The 21681-nt window shown below is 36.4% G+C and overlaps 1 protein-coding gene across 5 annotated transcripts in view; it reads left to right on the plus strand.

The window, feature by feature from the left end:
* LOC145666552 (uncharacterized) overlaps positions 1 to 21681 on the plus strand; it is a 93206-nt gene that overhangs the window by 55643 nt on the left and 15882 nt on the right. For 4 of the 5 annotated variants that reach the window (XM_081733873.1, XM_081733875.1, XM_081733874.1 and 1 more), the window contains 2 exons: positions 6168 to 6286; positions 13855 to 15306. In XM_081733873.1, coding sequence (XP_081589999.1) covers positions 6168 to 6286; positions 13855 to 15306 — 1571 coding nt within the window. The remainder of the gene's footprint in view (positions 1 to 6167; positions 6287 to 13854; positions 15307 to 21681) is intronic. The other variant, XM_081733878.1, reaches the window with a different exon arrangement.

A 21681-nucleotide genomic window follows, 5' to 3' on the forward strand; every position in this document is an offset into this window, starting at 1 on the left:
TCACAAGTTTGTCCCAGACACTGTCCACAAAATGATGTACAAAACAGACCATACTTCTTGCAAGAACACTTCATGCTTATACAATTTCCATGACAATTACAATGATTACCAGTATATTATCAGGAGCAGGTTTCCTGTCCATCATCACTGGAAAATACATTCCCTTATGTAGTCGCCATCCCCAATCTTCTGGTCGCATTTGAGAGGATAGACTCTTCCATTCCATGATTTGGTAGTAAACACGCAGAGAATGATATTTAAGTGCATCAGGAGTAGGGGGAAGGTTTTCTGGTTGTACAAAATCTGTTGCTGTACTGATTTTGCTAGAAAACATTCTTATTCTTAAAGCAACAAGAGATTCATCTTCCTTGCATTTGTACAGCCTTGCTGTTGCCTGTTCTCCAGCACGAATAATTTCTTCTTTAAAGACATTTTTAGAATTAAAAATAGAGATGGATTTCTGAAATGCCTCATCGGAATTAGCTAGTTGTAATGCCACTTGTTTTCCTTTTCCAAAAAATCGTGATGATGTATCACAACCAAGAAATGCATGGATACTAGAAGATTGTTACAGAGTTCGCCAAGGTCTGTTTTCGTAGATTTAATGTCCCAAAGCCTAGTTTCTGTTTTAAAAAAACAAAGCGTTCGTGTTTGATGGTGATAGACTTAGGAGAAGAATGAGCAGATCAGTATCATTTCCAACAACACAAGTATCTTGGTTTCGTGATTCTTGAATAGCTGTGTTGACTATCAGTGTGTCAGCATCCCTGTCTGAATACAAAACTTGAAATCCAACATCAGAAAGCTCCAAACCCAATTTTCGAATTAGTCTGTCTTTGTTTTTGAAGTTCCTTGAAAAGACCTCCCTTTTCATAGAAAGTTTCATTTCTGGAGAAAGGAGCACTTCAGGAGCGCTCAAACCTCTAGTTCTCCTTAGGTGTGTGCAATCCTTTATCGATGGACCACTAATGTAACCATCGAAGATAACTGAAGCGTCACTGAAGTGTGTCTTCATGTAAGAAACGTAGGATTCAAATATTGTTTTGAATGTATGATTCACTGGCCAATTGACCTGGTGGAGCAACCACCCACCGTCAGTCACATATTTACAAGACGTTGGTGTATTTGAAGGTGAACTTGTCATTTTCCATAAAGCATTAGCCAGTGCTGATTTATTTGCTGGTCGTAGATTCTCAGAATCTTCAAATAAAGTTCTTGGAACAGAACAAAGCTCATAGGAGAAAACGTCTTCTAGATTCATGTTTCCTCTCATAGCAACAATTGCTAATCTTTGGAAAAGCTTGTTATGTTCCATACTGATTGATCCGGTACTCGTATGTATGGATTTCTTGTCTGCCATTGTAATGGCTTTATCCTTCTTCGAAAATATGAATGAGTCTGACGAATTTTCCTTCATTTTCAGTAAAATATTTTGTCCAACGCATCTTGCTTTATCAACATTGACACGATCTTGGGCAGTTAAACCGTTCGTAATATTAATAAGTTCCTCTTCAGTTCGGAACGGCTGACATAATGTTAAGAAATCAAGTATTTTTTTAGTATCAGCTGCATCCCTATTAATCCTCTTCAATGAAATATCTCTATGCTGGTCTCTTGTGGAGAATGATATGTTTGTAAGTTCTTGCATAGAGGCATTGATCTGAGAGCAGACAGACATTGATAGAACCCACATTGATCTTTGATTTTCTGTCATTCCACGTCCATGCGTAAGACCGCCTACACTTTTCACAGATCTCATGAGTGTTCAATTACCAAATCAGCAGAGAGTCCTGCCCAAAACCGATTACTTCTTCTTACAACAAATTTACCTTCATGGAACGCAGAAGCTACATCATGATGCTTTTCGTCTAATTCTGCCATTTGCTGGAGATAAATATAAGTTGACTTGGTATAATGAGCATGTCCAGCCGCTGCAAGATAAGGCATCATCCTATATATGCATTTCAAGTGCAAGTCCCAGTCTCCAATTCGTTCTGCGGTTATGAAACTTCTTAAGATGGAAATCATTTCCATGTACTGGAACCAAAGATGTGCAGTTCTGCTAGTAACGGAGTTCTTCCAAGTTTCTACTAAGTGAACTATTTTCTTCAGCTGAGCCGACGAAGTTAACATCATCAACATAAATTGTATCATTTAAACATCCCTCATACAGGTTCTTCACATCTATAAACTCCGATATTTTGTCTTCAAGATGGTCATCATCTGTATCGATGCCATAAGTTTGCATTAAAGCTAGGATGTTCAGTGCTAATTCTACTAAAATGTGAGCACGAATAGCCCTAGAGACAGCTTTTCCGCTCAGTATGTGACCTACTGTCTTGTCAGAATAAGCAGTTTGGAGAACTTCTGACAGCCCTGTGTCTTCCATGATAGTACCAATACACCCAAGAAAGCTCATTCTAAGATGGAAACCTCCAAGTAAAAGTACAACAGACTTTAAAGGACTGTCTGTTGGCTCACTGTTTATAATTATCTGACCTTTCCAGTATAATGGTTGGTCGAATGTAACAATGGGTGTTTTGTTGAACTTCTTGGCTTCTTGACATATATAGAAAAGTACTGAATATGTACAAGATGGATCGTTGGGATTGTGATCTATCATAGGAAGGAAGAGGATATCAGACTTCCCTGGGTGTTCTTTTCTTGCATGAATGGCTTGCATAGTACAGGACCGTGTGGGGCGAGTCTCGTGAAAAAACCAGGACATATACCGTAGCATGTCTATCGCACTTATTTGTTCTTCAAACAAATATGTAGATAGTTCCTCAAAATTTAATTTCTTATTCTGTGATTTGTGGAAGTGAAGGAATGGAATGGTGGAAACTTTTTTCACATCATCCAATGAAACTGATCGTCTAGGAAGTTGGAAGTTGTGACAGCTGCAATAATTCCCATTCCGTGGAGTTTCTCGTCCATCAATGGTGCAAATGTCATGATCGACATTGTCAGCAGCGAATTGCAAGAAAGCGTTGGGTAGAACTTCGATTATGTTCTGTCTAGTTACTTCTGCTGCACATCTTTCAAACTTTGTTACTTCGTGATAAGATGAACAAAATCCCAGCTTGTGGAGGGTGTCTATAAGAAAGCGTGAACCGTAATGGTGATGCATTTGAACATCCAAGCCAAGCTGAATTGGTGTTATAAGTGCCCGTGGTCTACATGCTTGCATGATAGCCTGTCTAATCGCAGCAATTAACTACAAGTTTTAAGTTTTCATCACTCATAATTAAGGTAAGAAGTAGTGGTAAGGATGGAGAGAGAAAATCAAGAGCAAATTCTACAGAGAAACTGTTGAGATCAGTGTACATATCCAATAGTGAATTCTTCTCTTTTATTTCATTTTTTACAATCTTTGCCGCTGTTTCTAAAATTCTATGCTTTTCCTTTTCAATGTCGTTTTCCTTTGGTTGATGGTGGAACTCCTGAAGAATTGACTGAGCACTTTCTCTAAATTTAACCACATTCTCTTTTCCGCAGGCATTCCCTATGATGTTATTTTCTCCGTAAGTTTCTAGTAGAAGATTTTTACTGTGTTTCGTTGTGTAAGGTTCAAAGTCAGTTCCAACTAAATACTCTCCCATCTTATCAGAAAACTCTTGTAATGTCTTTTGATCATTTTCTTGCTTTTCAAAGAGTTTACAAACTTGCTGAAATGAATCTGTCCTAATGCTATTTGGAGGTCTTCCTACTAACTTCTTCCTTTTCCTTCCATCACCTTGAGGAACTGAAGAATACTGTTTCGGAATATCTCTCCCGGTGCGGAAATTTGTTGAACATATTCGATGATATATTGCGTCGGCAGCATACAAATCAGATATAGTTGCATTAACTCTTCCCAACACAGTCAACCCCCATTCATCATTTCTGTCCAAACAAACCTTTGTGATTGTATCCTTAAATTCTATTGATCTAACTGTAATTACCTCTGATTTTAATCTGTCAATATGGCGTGTATCGTCTACAGCTTTCTCTCTACAAAAAACGCATATTGTTGGGTAACTGCGTGGAGACACCGAAGGAGAACGCAATTTCACTCCCGAAGTTCTATTTAAAGCTTCATCTGCTTTGTTCCTTCTCTTATTAGCTTCAATCCTCTTCTTGTCACAAAACTCTTTCCTACACTCACTATGAACTTTTTGACCTGTATGAACAAAAATTGTTACAGTTCTTGCTCTTGCAGCACTGCATATTCCTTCAACACCTTTTGCAGTTAATAAAACACTTTGTTTCCCATTATTCAGAATATCATTACATAATGCACATTTAGCTTCCTCTTCAGCTTAATTGGCTCCATAATTCCTCGTAATATATTCCTTCAGCGTACATAATGTGCAGTGCCTGTAAAAAAGATAAAGAGCATTTATCAAATATTGTATCATACTTTAATAGTACACTCATACTTCTATTGTATATACATCTCCATTATATTCAAAGAAGAAAGGAAATGAACGGCAATATTTTAATATGGTAACGATAGGTAGGAAGGATATAAGTATTATTTAGAAATTAACACAAGAACGAAGTGTCTAGCTTAATTCTTTAACAAGATATTGCTGTCTAGGTGTTACATCGGTCTCTTCACCTAGACGCCATATTGAATCCAAAATGGCGGCTAAATCGATCACACAGGCCACCTGACTTAATATTTTCTTATGTTCTAAGAACCTTAAACAAACACCATATCTCAAATTGAGTTGAGTATTCATATGATGATGAGCGTGTACACGAAACCGTTATAGCAGGAACCTGAGAAAAAAGTCATATTATCGAAAATCGCACACCCAGTGCCACATAAATTCGACTAGCTCCGTTACTTTGTAACATAGACGAACATAAGTACCCTCGTTGGAAAGCTAAGATCATGAGCTTTTACGTTTTTTGCAAGAAATTTCTGCATATCTCTGTTAGTTTCTGAGTTATCTGCCAATAAAACATTATTGCCAATTGAAAAAAAGAAAACTATATTTTTAATAATCGCCGCAATTTTTCAATATGGCGGTGGTACATAGAGGCATGCAAACTTGCATCCCTTAAGGTATGCTATTATCTTGAAAATGGCGCAGGAACGAAGTTTTCAGCTTAAATCGGTGAGTAGATATTGTCATTTAAGTGTGAGTCGATGTCTCGGTGTGGCCGCCATATTGAATCCAAGATGGCGGACTTTCCCCAAGCATTACGAAAGCGGATTTTGAATATATTATTAGCAACGCTATTTGGAAGTGATAGACAAAAAAACCCATTTGTGTTGGAATTATTTCCGGGTAAAACCGTATATTGCCTCTACTAATATCCAACCTCCAGGTTCTAAAGTTTCTGGCTGTACATGCCACACCACCTCTTGGGCCAGTTTAATCTTGTACTTACGATCGATCACGTGGTATATACACGTTTGTGTTAAGGAAATCCTGCAAGACTTATGAGTCACTTTATATATATATATATATATATATATATATATATATATATATATACGAGGGTCATTGCAAAAGTCGTGGCAACTATTTTTTTTCTCGAAAATGGCAACGAATAAAAAAAAATCTGAAATATGCAAATGGAAGGTTAGTTCATATGTAAACATTGCATATAGGGAGATTGATGAACACACACACCACCATAAAGACATAGCACGAGAGAAAAGACGAAAAAAATTTTTGCCGTTTCATGCGTGTCAGTTGCAACAGTACACAATAGTACAGGGCAGAAACACGTACCTGTGACATCTTAAAGTCCCTGCCATCTTGTGGATTCTTGGAGAGACTCCTGGTGTCATGGAATGTACGTAGTTTCTAATGTACTATTGTATACAGTTGCAATTGACAGAAACACTTTTGAAACGACAAATTTTTTTCGTCTTTTTTTTCGTGTTATGTCTTTATGGTGGTGTGTGTGTTCATCTGTCTCTCTACATGTAATGTATACATATGAACTAACCTTCCATTTGCATATTTCAGAATTTTTTAATTCTTTACCATTTTCGATATATCTATATATATATATATATATATATATATATATATATATATATATATATAATATGTATGTATTTATGTGTGTAAGAGAGAGAGACGGAGAGAGAAAGGCTTATATTTAATTTCTGTATTTATTGTTTTCATCTTTTTATGAGAGTTTTTTTTTATGCATTTCAGATTTTTCCTACATGGATGGTGTTCCTGTTAAGATTTCAGAGAAGTATAAACCACCAAGACAAGTTACATTACCTTCAGGTTTTCGACATCAAGTATCAGAAGATATACTTGGTGATGAGGTTAGTCACTGGTGACATATATGTAATTTGGCTTTGAATTGTCAGACCGACAGTATAATGATGGGGATAATTCCTTTGCTGGTCCCATCGTATTTTGATAAACATACATGCAGAAGGTACTAACAAGTAAAATGTACTTCACGAGGCATAATAATTCGTCGTGCAAACATGGAAGAAAAATAAAGGCGTGAAATAATAGAGAAAGGTTTCGCTCATGATCACCGTGTTAAGAGTTGTTTGTTCTGAAAATGTCCTTTCACTGTCAAAATGTAATTTAGTGCTTTCAGCATTCCATACCCCATCAGAATCCATTTATGGTGCTTATTATGTCTACAGCTTAATATTAGTAGTGGACTATACATCGATTATTTCATAAGAATTGATTATTTTCAATTCCCTTTAAATGACTAAATCGTATTTTGTAAGTTATTAAATCTATAATATGTTTTGTTTTGAAACGTTTTACTATACACTACGAAGTCTATTATAGATCCTCTAATTTTCAATCACGTCAAATCATGTTTTACAGTAATATATTACCAATTGCAAAAAATATTTAAGAAGTTGGACAGTATAATAACTAGGGTCATTTCACGTCAAATTATACAGCAAAATTTATTTATCTATTATCCACTTCTCAGATTTTAATGGAAATTCTGTCACTTGTTAATAGTACAAAGGTCATAACCTGTGTGAAGTTTTTCCTCCTTAGTCCAAATAGGTTGAAATGTCTCACTACTTTCTTCACCATAACGACGATTCAATATCTCCACGACGTCTGCAGCTCGTCGTGACGAACAGTCCTCGTCACATGATGGTTGGAAACTTTGGCCCAATGTCGATAATTCATTATTGTGTGTGCCCACGCAATCCGAAGGTTGTAACCCATAGGACAAACGCGAGGCGACACAGACAACTATACCTAGGTCGCCACCAGAACAGTATTCTGGAAAGTTATTTAACTGAGCTATGGATAACGCGCTCCAAGTTCTTGACACAGACGTTGTTAACCCCGAGCCGAATAACAAATAAATACGGTAAAATAAACAGTGTTTTAGACAAATTTACACAAAGCGAATGAATATTATACACAATATCATATAGTTACAGAATGAGAGAAAACAGCTCAAAGATTAAATGCACAATAACACAGATCAAGATATTTCTGATTTAAATTTGAAAATTATTATTCACAAACAAATGTTAAGTATTAAGTACATTGATGTTCACCATAACTCCGGTATACAGATGTTGTTCCAGGTCTTCACGTACACATAGGTAAGTACCCTTCTTCATAGGTAGTTTTCCACTAGGTTAGGTTGGATGTTAGGTTAGGTAGGTAAAAACGCCATATAATTAGCTTCAATGGATTTACCTTTATGAGCCTTGGACAAGTAGATTATGAACACCTCCATTTAATGCATAATTTTAATATTATAGCTCATCTCCATGTATTATAATTCCATTTATCATTTACTTTATTAATTACTTCTTACGTTGCTATTAGGGTTATTCTTATTTAATACAACATTATCTCATTTTAATAGCTTATTTTACACAATTACGTTTATTTATACTTATTTCTTCCTCCCTTCATAGATTAATATGGAAATGTGTCCACAAACTACGAACCGCAGCAAAAGAACATTGATATAAAAGCTTGGCGTACTTTACGTTTAAACTAGAATGGTACCAGAGTTAGGCTTAAAAAAATCTTATTCACTTCTACTGGAATTTTGATTATTTTACATATTTTAGACTATTATCATAAATATTGTTAAAAACATGACATCGAATCAAGGAAGACGGACAAGGACCCGGTTGGGTCCGGTATTAATTAGAACTTCATAGTGATATTAACAATCATACCATTTCAAACTAATTCTTGATCTTCTGTTTATTACATTTTTTAAATCTTTTTCTTCTTCTTGCAGTCAAATGAGTTGGCATGAAAATTGAGACAATTTTTCCCAAATGTTATGTACATTGCTGACAATGCATTAATAACAAAGAAAATGGAAAATAGATAAATAAAAGCAGAAATGATAAACAAAACAAGCAATCGGAAATCGAAATGATAAACAATAAACTGAAGACTAAACGACGAACATTAAACAAACAAACAATATAAAACTTGTGAAGTTGTTCACACACTTGTTATGACACGCATACAAGCGGTGCATAACAAGGTTTGGAGTTAGAGGGGATCAAAGTTTGGGAAAATAGCACATATACACAACTTCCGAGTTTCTGCTTTGAGACTGCACTCTAAATTGAACATGTTATAGCTCAAGATCTAACAAATATAGCTGCGTAAAAATTTTCTGAGAGAAGCACCAAGGGTTGTAGATTTCACACGAAAATAGTCAAGCAAGATGGCCAGTTCTTTGTCTTAATAATAATAATAATAATAATAATAATAATAATAATAATAATAATAAATAATAAAAACGAATGGTATAACTTAAAATTTTTGTAGAGCAAAAACACTGTATCACTAAACAAGAATTATCACGAAAGGTACATGTGTTTTGGTGGTAATATTTGTCTTCAGCTAAACGTAAATCTCTGCACTAAAGAGTTATGAAAGAAAAACTGGGATTTTGGATACATGCTGATATTATTAATAAATGTTATAAATTTATGAATTGTTAAATTACAAATCACAATATATATGCTTGAGCTGTGGTGTGGGGAGTGAAATATCCCAAAGATTGCGCCCAAACTAGGACGAAAAGGCCCAAGTACAGAAATGCAATATAACCTGACACACAAATTAATAAGTACAAGGAGTCTCTAAACTCTTTTTTTTTTTTTTTTTTTTTTTTTAATTTGGAAAGCAAGTTCTGCGTGTTCGTCGCAACATCGCAAATTAATATCGCTGCTAAAATGAAAAACAGTGCGCGAGGTGCTCGGTAACACATATGCACATATAGGCAATGTGGGGAACAGTGTTGTCACCTTAGGATATATCTGCATTAATTCAGATATCCTACAACATCTACTATTTTAGACGTTTGGGAAACTTAGTACTTTGCCCTGTGTTTCTGCACCTTACTGATCATGAAGAAAAGTTATTACAAACAGAAATACATTTCTTACTAATATACATTGGATTACCACTATACGCTTGTATATATATATATATATAATATATATAAATTGTGTGTGTGTGGTTTTACTGAGTTAATAAGTTCATGTTATAAACAGAACCTTCAGAAACAGTTCCAAATCCTACGGCTTGTAGAATCAGTTATAGTAAGAGGTGTTTTTGCAGTGAAGTTTCTGTTGTGTGTCACACACGAATAAGCTGTGTACTGACTTTCAGCGATTAGGGTTGTTGTATGTGTAAGTAGTCAATCGAAAGCTGTCCGAAAATTACTGCCTTTTTGAAAGATTTCATTACATTGGTTATAATTGTAGCCAAATAAATTTTTAAAAAAAATGTATGACAATAGGTTTCCGTTGTTCGCAGTGGCTTAGCGGTAGAGCGCTCACCTCTGGTGTGTGTGGGGTCCCTGGTTCGATCCCAACTCCCACCAAGTGGGCTTTGTGGTATACAAACAGCGCGTACGTAGTTTTTTTTCTAATTCTCGCGTTTCTTCCCATTTTCGTTGTTCTACCATCATCACTGTTCCTCTTAGCATTGACGGATAATCATAGGGTGTCAAAAAGAGAGGAAGTTCCGTGTGTCAAAGATGATGATCAATACAGAATTACAAGATTCCGGCTTTGGCTGGGCATCGGACTATTTCTGATCTTGGGGGAAAGGTGCTACTTGAAACCTACCATCCGAAAGAACAATAGTAATAACAGACCCGCCGCGATCGGAAATCAAATAATTGTGCAAAATTTACGTCTGCTCAAGAAGCATAAGGCTCGAATTGGTATGCTCACATATCGTGGAGAAGAAGATAAACATTCGAAAGCTGTATGAAATCATCTTGCGGAGGACAGATGGACTTTAGATGAGCCATAAATTTGAAAATGTAAATATAAAATATTTTTTTCTTCTCGTTAATTCATCTCTTCGTCGAGTTTCTTTTTCCTTCAATTGGGCTAGTGTTAAATCACTCCATCTATAGCGAAGGTGATAGGAAAAAGAGATAACAATGGAAGTTCTATTACATTAACATGGAATACAGTAGTTCCTACAAGATCATGTAAAAGAACCGATGATGAATATCTAATAATAGAACAAGTACTTAAATTGTATACCATGTTTTTCTTCTCGGTGGTATTAATTGTTACACAAACATATTTTTGGCTAATACATAATGTAAGTTAATTTTAAAATGCTTTGATATTTAAACATTTTAATATATTAGTTGACTACTATCAGATATTTATAATTTCCTAGGAATAAAATTTTTATTAAAAGAATAGGAACAATGAAATTACCATATTTCTGTCTTATACAGAAGGCTTCCCACGATTAAAAAAAGTCAACTTACACTGATCCTCCTGAACGACGTTTATGTGCTGTCATGTACAGATATATTGCTGGATACTTGACAACAGTATTACTTGAGCACGGTCCATAAAACAGTGAAGGTAAAAGTAACAGCTTTCTAGGAGAGGTTAAATTGTGAATCTAACCTGATCATTATAACCATTCATCAATATTGAAACAATGCAAAGATGGTGTGCATCTTCTTATCCAACAATGTGCCCTACAGTCTCCTGTGATGTGTAATCGGCCGAAAATTGTGAGAGAGCACAGTCCCAGCCGGCTCAAACCGCACCATTAGGGGAGCAGGACACAGGACAATCCTCCAGCGCAGAGAACTATATCAAAAGGCACAGTTTCCAACATCGTTCGGAAAAATATTAGTACTAAGCCTATATGGGCGATAGAGGAATAAGCAATCAAAGACTTTACATCAACCTGCCGTAAGCCTCGCATTGGAAGCACATTACAAAGCATACGGATACCGCCTCACAGAACGTCACATTCAGGAGAGATTCACAAACACCAGAAAACTGTATGAAATATTTCACAAGCGACAAATGGAAATGGGTGTGTATCCCAGATAGAGGTAGTTCTACGTAGATGAGATCAACATAGTTCGATCCATTTTCTGCTGTCAACAGACCACAGGAGTTGGTATGTCTGTGCTGCAATACAAGAAGAAAGTTTTCAAAATAATTTCTGATATATGTGGGATATTACAATCAGGGAACGCTGTCACTCGTCGAAGTGCCTTTCCAGCACCAAAGCGAACGCAGCTCACTTCCAGGAGAACGTCATGGAACCTCTGTATGACACACATTCCCAATCTCAACGGTGACGAAAGTACAAATGTATGGATCCACATGAACAAGGCTTGAAACCATTACGCTCGATCATCCCAGGCGTTCTACACAAAGAAGGCAGAATAGATGAGAATTTGAGTAATCCCAGTTTCGTTCATCCTTGTGAATTCCCCGGACACCTCACCAATGGACTTGTGTGCGTTTGTACTCCTCAAATAGACATTTGCTTGACGCTGTCCCCATACGTTTCTGGGGCTTTGGAAACTTGCCAAAGCTGTATGGCGAGACATTGTCTTTCCCATTCTAGAGAGAGAATATAGTAGCCAGATAAGTGGTTCAAGTCGACCAGTTTTTTCATGGGGAGCCTTCTATATTTGCTTCTCCCAATATGTCTTTTTTCATCCCTGAATAGTTGGCATTTTTTTCTTAATATTTATATGGTCTAGTTAACAAATATACCTAGCATTGCATATTGAGTATATTTTTTAAAAAATATTGTTAGAGTCATCATAAGTCACACTTTTATTATATTAGCTTTATGTATCGCATTATAAGGAGATTGGGTTAATCGGCTTTAGCATAAGATTGAATTTCTTTCTGTATTGAGATTCATAGTGGCAGCGATAAGTTTTATGTCGCAACTGGAACTGCACACCTTCTGTTTTTGTATCAATGTAAGTTAAATTTTAGGATTCTCTCTCCGAAGGAGGCGTACGAAAACTAAAGTAATAATAAAACATTCGTTCCGCTCGTGTTCCCAGATTCAGTGGAGGTACATGCAGTATTAATTTCATATTAAATTATGAGTCCATAACTTAAATACCCTTAGTGACCGTGAATGTTGAACTATGTGTACATCCGGTATGGTTTTTATGATTTGATTGAAGAACATGATCAATATGAGAAGTAAGTTAATTGTATATATATCAGTTAGTAGTTAGGAAGAATGAAGGTTTTATTCTACTGTAACTAAATTAAAAATGATAAGTTTAGATTTGAATTAAGTATTACAGTCAATGCCCATTTTGAACAAAATTCGCTTAAGTAGTTGTGAACTATATCTTTTCTTTTAATCTTATTTCAAGGTTTTATGGTTTAAGGTCTAGTTCTTAATGTCTTATATATGTGTGTGTTTTTAGTATAGTGTTATCTGTGAGCGGTATATTTTTAACTGTTTTGTTCGCCCCTGTTGTGTAGTAATTTCACTTTCTGATCAACACACGTAGGCAGAGAATATTCTTTCTTGAAGGAGAGAAATTGACAGTTGTATTTCTTGTGCGAATGGGTTTTGCAAGAAGTTGCTTTTTTAGTAATTTTATTATTTGGTCATGTCAAAAAAAATCGATTTAGATCGTGTTATACTGTGTATGAGATATTTATGTTCGTGTGTCCAAGATGTATATAAAAAGACAGGCATCGAGATGACCAGTTTATACTGTTGCCTCACATTGTCGAGTCTGACTTGATTCAAGATAAGGAAAAAGTTCATTTAAAAACATAAGTCCTTAGAACAACTTCTCAGGTACAACGACTTTTTTTTTTTTTTTTCATTTATTCTTTGGAGGGAGTGCTTGTTGCGCGATTGTAAAGAAATTTTGTGTTGATACTAGCTTTCGTTTCAAAAATGCCATGATAGTTTAGAGTGAAGTCACTTTTTGTGTGGGTTGTTGGTTGTAATAAAAATCGTAATTTGTGAGAGTATTCGTATAGATTATGGATGACGGAAATAAGAGAAAACTAAATTAAACCATTGATAGCACGCTATATCAATATCAATTATATTCACAAGTTATTAACCAACATTTTCATGTTAACAATTTCTGAAATATTTTGAATACTGTCTTCATTGCTTTTCTATATATTGCGCTGTGGTTGTTATAGTGATGGCTAGGTAACCGATTTTAAATTAGAAGTTTGGTGGTGGTGAAATAATAATAATAATAATAATAATAATAATAATAATAATAATAATAATAATAATAATAATAATAATAATAATAATAATAATAATAATAATTATTATTATTATTATTATTATTATTATTATTATTATTATTATTATTATTATTATTATTATTATTATTATTACTGTTACTGTAGCACATAATGTAAAGCGTTTTAGCATATCTTTAGCATAAAGCGAGCGTCGTAGTCCAGATTTATAAGTAGATACAAATTAATTACTATCTTCATATTGCTTTGTTTGATACGAATTAATAAGCTTTATCTAGACTATATGTTAAAGATCAGTCTTGTTTCTTTTCTTTTTGAATTTTATTTTTCATTAAACAGATTTTCACTTTCATTTTCAGTATAATTTCCAATTGGAACGGAGTGTTTTATCTAAAATCAACGAATGGCAGGAGGCGAGAGAGGCTGAAGCCAAAGAGCGAAAACGAAAAATTGATGAACGTCGGAAACAAAAAAGTGAAAAGCTGGCGGAGGAGTTGAAGAATTTTTCTCTAGATGTGATCGCTGAAACTGGTACGTCATCCCAAGAAGAAAATGCCTCCTCTGACGGTCAGGATGTAGCAGTTCCTACACCGTCTGACAGTGTAGTTGACACAAGTTTGCAGCAAATGAACAAGGAAAAATCGTATGGTTTAGCTTGTAGTGCTAGTGTTGATACCACACAGTATACCAGTTCTCAAATTATTGCTCGGAGAAACACAGAAGGCATGCTTAATACAAAACAGTATTCAGATTCTAGTTCTATTCTTACACCAACACCCATATCCCAGCCATTGCAAAATATTGAAAGTCATTCCCATTCCACCATCATTAACATTTCAGATTTTGAGTCTGACACTTCCAGTCCGTTTGACAACATGGAACTAAAGACGATAAATGACATGGAAGAACTGGCACATGTACTACAGCCAGTTGCAGAAACAGCTAAGCTTTCGAGTGAAGAAAATAATCAGGCTACCATTCAGCAATATCAAGTAACACAAAATTCATTTTACCCTAAACAAGATGTACAAAATAGCATTGTAAATTCCAAATACCAAACATTTGATCAACATATTTTACATAATAAAAATATGATTGTGCCACAAGTTAATGGCATTACATCCTATGGTATGTACAGAAGAGTGCCTTTTACTACATTTAATCAACACGATAATTCTCTTTACATAAATACAACAAGTAGTGACCAGAGCTATGGATACGCTGTTACATCTACGCAAAGTAACGCTGTACATTCAGATATTTATCATGGATATACAAATCAAGTATGGAATCCCGTGTACAGTAGCTGTAGTAGCAGTAGCAGTAGTGCCGATAAAGTTTCAAATAATTACTCAATGAATTCAGGAATTGTTAATTCTTACAGCACGTTGCCTATTGTGTCTAGCAGTGTTGAGAACTCGGTGCAAAATTTACCACCAGATCCCGTTCGAAGTGCAGACTCTCACAATGTAAGTTCTTTTAAAGTTTCTCCATTGAGAGGTGGTGAATGCGGCAGTTACTCTAGTCCTATGCATAATATTCACCACGATATATTTTTCAGAAATAATTGTTCCAGTCAACAAACCATTGATATGCTAAACAATACAATAACTTCTCCACATTCCACAGATACAACGTCAGTTAACAGTTCTGCTGAAAAACCAAGCTTACGATCATGTAGAAGTGTTCCTGATATTGTCAGAGAATTGGACAATGAAGTGAATAGGTTAAGGACGACATGTACTGTTGCACGGCAAAATAGTCATACTCCACCTCCTCGCCCAAACAGTTTTGGCTCTTCAGGAGTTGAGGTAAGCTAAGTGTAAGTCTTGATTGCTATTTTGTTTATATTGTTCGATTTTTTTTTAATGTATATAATTGGAACAAAGAAATCCGTAGCGGACATGAAAAGTAAATTACCAGAAATTAGTTAAAATATAAACAAAATAGAAGTATATTCTAAGCTCTTTCGCTGCTGCTTTATCAGACAGGAGGAAAAAATTATATATATATATATATATATAAGACATTTCTGTCTTGGGGATTATTCCTTTACATCAAATTGAGTGAGGAAAGGTCTTAATACAAAGGTTAGATTTTTTAGTAATGGCAACAACGGTATATCTTGAGAAGTAGAGTATTTACAAGGTTCGAAGTTTTACAGGCCCTCGATGTAATCACCAGCATTGTAAATCACGCGTTCCCAGCGATGTGGAATCCGCTGGATGCCGTTGGCAGTGCCTAATCTCTGGATAGTGCTCACGGAGCGATCGGTCGCCCGGAGGAGATCATCAACTGTACGGAAGCGGTTGAAGTGTTGAACTATATGAAGTGTTGCACGAAGCGGTTCCTTCATCTTCGGGAAGAGGTCGTAGTCGCAGAGACTTAAATCTGGAGAATACGGGGGTGAAACAGCACTTCCCAGCTCCAACGATGCAACAAATTAGTTAGTGACCGCACCTGCTGAATGTGCCCTCGCATTGTAATGCAGAATGATGGGTGGGTTCGTCAGGAAGTGACGTCGTTTTCGTCTTACAGCTGCTCGCAGATTGTTTTGCAAAAAATTGCAGTAGTACTTTGCACTAACGGCATGTCCTTGGGGAACGGTATGGTTTATGATTACACCATCCCAGTCGTATGCAATGATGAGCATAGCTTTCACATTGGTTGGGGTATTCCGAACTGTTGTTTTTTTCGGTGACCCAGGATGACGCCACTCGTTTGATTGCCTTTCAGCTGTGGTTCATACGCTCTGGCCCAGGTCTCATCAATAGAAATGATCCGCCGAGAAAAGGCCTCACCTTCACGTTGATACCGCTCCAAGTGTGTTCGAGCGGCATCATATCGCAGCCACATGTGTTGTTCAGTCAGATCATGTGGAACTCACCGTGAGGCGATTTACCCAGTCCCAGGTTCTTCAGAATTTTCAGCACAGTCGAATGCGCTAGTCCTATATCGTTGGCCAATTGACGAATCGTGGCGTCCCGATCCGCGAGCACTAACGCGTTCACATTCTGTACATCTTCTTCACTTACAGGAGGATGGCCGGAGTAAGGCATGTCTGTGACATTTTGTCGTCCGTCATTAAAGGCTTTGATCTACCTTGCTACTGTATGGTATGGTAATGCACTTGCAATACTCTGTAGCACTGCTTCGCATTCCTACCCCTAGCGCATTCAATTTTCAACCAGCTCCTCTGATCTTGTTTCGTAAACATGACTGTATTCCTCGAGCACTCACGCAGCGTGATTGTAGACCAGGAGCATTCACTCAGAACTGCCTTCTAACTGCTGGCGCTGTGCGCGCATGGAAGGGAGGGCAGGCGAGTTCATGTGCTCTGAGGTAGGGTCGGCATCTAACCTACCGCTGGTATGAATTATGATGTATTGCTTTGTTCCCGAGTATTTGTATAGCAGTGTTGCCGTTACTAAAAGAAGCCTGGGTTGAAAACTCATCCCATATAGAACTACAGGCGTTCGAAAGTTAGAGCGGTTATATAAATTGTCAACAATTTCGCAAGAACTACGAACTGTATGTATCAACATTCGTTCACTTTTCACAGAGGAAGTCAGATGTTTTCGGTAATGAAACATGTTCCTAAATTTGTATGCAGGTCGAACAAGTGTTTCTTGTACAGTCCGCAGCAAAGAACTTGCAACATGAGCATGTAAGTTTATTGTGAAACTACGCCTAACAGCGCAGGAAATCAACGTAACGTCTAAGTGGCACGAATTACGCCAGAAGAAACTTACGGAAGTGGCACGAATTACGCCCTCCCCTGCACACTTATTTTGGAGCAAAAGACTTCGTCGTTTCACAATAAACTCACATGCTCATGTTGCAGGTTTTTTGCTGCGGACTGTACTACGTATGGAAAATTATACAACTATGTGGTAAAACTAAGACTGATGAAGCAATGTGCGAATTCGCCTCGAAGACTTACTTTATGGCACTTACTAGTAACGACAACCAGCTGTACAGGGTATTCCTGAAATCTAATCGTAACCATTCAATCAGCGATTTCTTAATTTTTACCCTACAACCGTGTCTGACTTTCACAATTTGAAAGGTAGCCCAGGAGCTTTGTGTGCACTTCGTTGTCGGTATTAATGTGTATGATATGGCGTGTCTTCGAAGCTACTTTATACTATTTTATTGGTTTTAGTTACCGATTTCGGTCTTTTCTCCTTCCATGAATCACACGATACCAAGAAATCTCGCATTGACTTAGGTACAGAAGTTAAAAAGATCTCTCACTAACGGAAACAGCCATCACTTGTTTTATGAAAAATGAAATAGATGTATCTACTACAATTCTACTTGACATTTTATGTCCTTACTCCAAATAGCTACGTAATAATATGTATATTGAGGCATGTGTATTAAGAAATCATTACTGCATTCGGTGAAAGAAATCGCACTACAGGTTGTAGAGCTAATTTGCAACCTACAATATTTCTTAATGGGTGAAGGAAAGGCATTTCAAAGCGAACAGGAAAAAACTTTCTCGCAAACCATTCACAAAATACCTTACCGTATGCGAAACAAGAAACGACCATAGAATTCTCTTTTCCTAACAGGATTCTGATCCTCCAACATTCCATCACAATAATAACACACATTCCACCATTCAGGTATTGTTGATTCTCTCAACCTCTTTAATTCACCTACTGTAAAAAAAAAAAAAAAAAAAAAAAAAAATATATATATATATATATATATATATATATGAGGCCCCACGTGGCTATCGCTGCTGAATGGGACGTTAAACTCAATCAACTCATATGGTTAGCGTACGTTTTCTTCGACGTGGGAGACCCAGGTTCAATTTTCGGCGGGAACTCAAGTAGCTCGGATCCCACGTTAAACTAAGTCTCATAGCCTTGATGCTGAAAGAGACGAACTCCAATTCTGTCACTATTTCGATTTCTGACTGGGCCTGTATGCATCCCGTAAATATTACCCATGCACACGAGATGTCTAGCCTTCGACTTTATTCTCCTTAAAATATTTGTGATCCGTAGCTAATAGGAGGTTCGGTATTGTGTAACTTCGAAAACTTCAGATCTTTTCTTGTTTTCCGCGTGAGCCAACAATTTTTACAATATCTTCGAGTTTAGTAGCGACCTCCTCCTCTTCATTCTTTTTTTTTTCCGGTTCAGTTGCACATACATACTCGATTAATTTCTCTATTTTTTTTTTTTCTAGAATTCGTTTTTATTTGTTAGCATTACACCTGAGAGTTTAAATTAATTCAGTCTCCGCTGGTCTAGTGGCTAGCGCTTTTACCTTTAGTGCAAGTGGTATCAGATTTCACTAGTGGGAGAGTATAAAAAAAATGAACAAATTACGACAGTTCGAATTCCACCTTAAACTGTAGGTCCACGTCCCATATAGCATCAGTACTGGAAAGGGAACTTTAACATTCAATAAAGAGAAGTCTGCTCTACACTGTTGACTATGATGTGTTGGTATATACTATCTCTGTTTGTTACCATGTACTTCACCTTTTCAATATTCACTTCGATTTTTTACACACTGCTGGAAAAATATTTACATACTCTCATACTGACTGTACACCTCCATGGAAGTCTTTCACCTCCAGGAAGGACTGTACACCTCCATGGGAGTCTTCCACCTCCAGGAAGGCGTGTACACCTCCATGGGAGTCTTCGACCTCCAGGAAAAACTGTACACCTCCATGGGAGTCTTCCACCTCCAGGAAGGACTGTACACCCCCATGGGAGTCTTCCACCTCCAGGAAGGACTGTACACCTCCATGGGAGTCTTCCACCTCCAGGAAGGACTGTACACCTCCATGGGAGTCTTCCACCTCCAGGAAGGACTGTACACCTCCATGGGAGTCTTCTACCTCCAGGAAGGACTGTACACCTCCATGGGAGTCTTCCACCTCCAGGAAGGACTATACACCTCCATCATCTGCGTATACAAGACCTGCTTGAAAGCATGTGATAGTCCGTTGCTACTATGTTTGTTTTTGCAAATCGCATATTCTAAGGTGAATTTGAAAAATAACAGAGATAAGGTGTCTCTCTACTTCAAATTTAAGTTTCTTTCCTTCGTATTCGAAAGAAGACACACCTTCACCAACCTTAGAAATCTTCCTGGAAGTGCTTCCGGCATGTTACAGCATATCTCTTTTAACCGAATCATAAGCTTTCGTGAGTTTATGAATATTTGCCAAATTGCACCATCGCATCCCCACTTTTTATTATTTTTTTAAATAGTATTCATCTGGTGTTTAATATTTGATTCACTGTTTTGAGATATATTGATAATCTCTGATCATATCATCTACATCTAGGATTAACCATAGTACAAAAATATATCTTCAAATAGTGTGACGTAATGGGCTTAGATGTTGAACTGAGTAGGAACGAAGAGATCTCAGGAACATTGGTTGTTTACTGAATAGTACTTTTTATTTACTATTTTATAACAGAAAATTACCAAAGAAATTGTAATATTCTTCTTTGATTTGTGCAGTATCTTGACAAAAAGGTCAGCAGGGAGAAAAAAAAAAAATCGATGAGAATCTTTAATGAAATCTGTCAGTACATCTCGGTACTTTAAGGTGATGCCTTTCAGCCTAAAATAGGATCAGGTGCAGGGGATTTGTTAAAGTTCAATTTGTAATAGCTTATTCAGTCTCTAGAAGGGAGGGTTCCACAACCCAAATTTTACAGTGTATATTTCACTATTCTTACTTCGCTTTCAGTGTGTGTATTCAACAGGTTGTTGGGATCGCTTATATGTACTCGTATATATCTAGTTCAACTTCAGGTTCAACCAGGAGTTTCCGTTTGCATCCTGAACCGCATTGAGTCTAGGCTGATACCCTTTTTTGAGTCCACTTACGCTTTTATACATATCTTTCGTGTGTTCTGTTCTTTTCTACTTATATTCCTTTTCCATTGATATTCAGTATATATATATATATATATATATATTCAGTATTCTCCCTTTTCGTATTCCTTTTATGTACTTATAAGGACCAAACCATGTCCGTAGGAATGTAGTATCTTCATTGTCTCTCTCTCTCTCTATATATAAAATATTAATGGAAGAGGAATACAAATAGAAAACAGCAGAACTAAACACACATGGGATATATATAGGGCTTATTTAAAAATAAAAAGATAGTATGTATGTTTACTGCTAAATCACCAGAGTACGTGAATATTCTGTTCGAGGGAAATACAGGAGTACATGAAAGAAGTATTCCTGTGCTGTTGGTGAAACCAGAAGCTTACTAAAACCTACAAAATCATAAGTGGAAAAGTACGTCTTGTGATATCTCAAATTGAAGGGCATAGAAAAAGAAAGATTTTGGTGAGTAAATTATAGTTGGACAGCTGCTGGTTCTCTAATAGTAACACAAAAATTATAATTGCGTATGTTTTCTAAGTAGTCAGTTCGTTTACTGCTTAACCAGAAAAATGTTAGCAATTTGTTTGCGAGAAACGTATAAAATTAATTTACTCCTAAACCACATAAGATATGAATATTATGGTTACAGGAAACATGCGGGAAATATCTAGAATTAGTTTACTGTTTGCAGGAAATATATAAAATTGTAGGGAAAAGTATTTCTGTGTTATTGATGATGAGGGAAGCTCTCCCCACCCTTAAAATCTTAAAAGAGAACAAACATCTTGTGACACCTTAAATTAAAGGGGGAAAAGAAGAAAGAAAAGAAAATAGAAATACTTTGTAAATAAAACATTTGAATCAGACGGCTGATTCTCTAGTAATAACAAAATGTAATTACGTATACATAACCTTATTTTCTATGTAGCTAGTTCGTTTGCTGCTAAGCTACGAAAGAAATGAATGATCTGTTTCAGGAAATATGTGGAAGTATAGGAGAAAGTATTTTGGTGCTATTGGTGACGACGCGAAATCCTCCCCCATTACTCCTATCCTTAAATTCATAGATGGAAATACATCTTGTGATACCTCAAGTTGAAGTGCTATAGGACGGTTAAAATGAGTGAGTGAGTATGAAAGAGGACTGCATTGGATATTGATTACCGCTCGCAGAGTTTTTCTGTACAATGTGGTAAAGCTGTATTCTATATTTACCTGTATAGTTACTAATGTGAAACGATTACAAGTCTATAGGAAGTCGTATCACTACGAGAAACATATTATAGATACTTATA

Source organism: Thermobia domestica, chromosome 12 (assembly GCF_964235325.1).
Source record: "Thermobia domestica chromosome 12, izTheDome1.hap1.1, whole genome shotgun sequence".
Classification (NCBI taxonomy): domain Eukaryota; kingdom Metazoa; phylum Arthropoda; class Insecta; order Zygentoma; family Lepismatidae; genus Thermobia; species Thermobia domestica.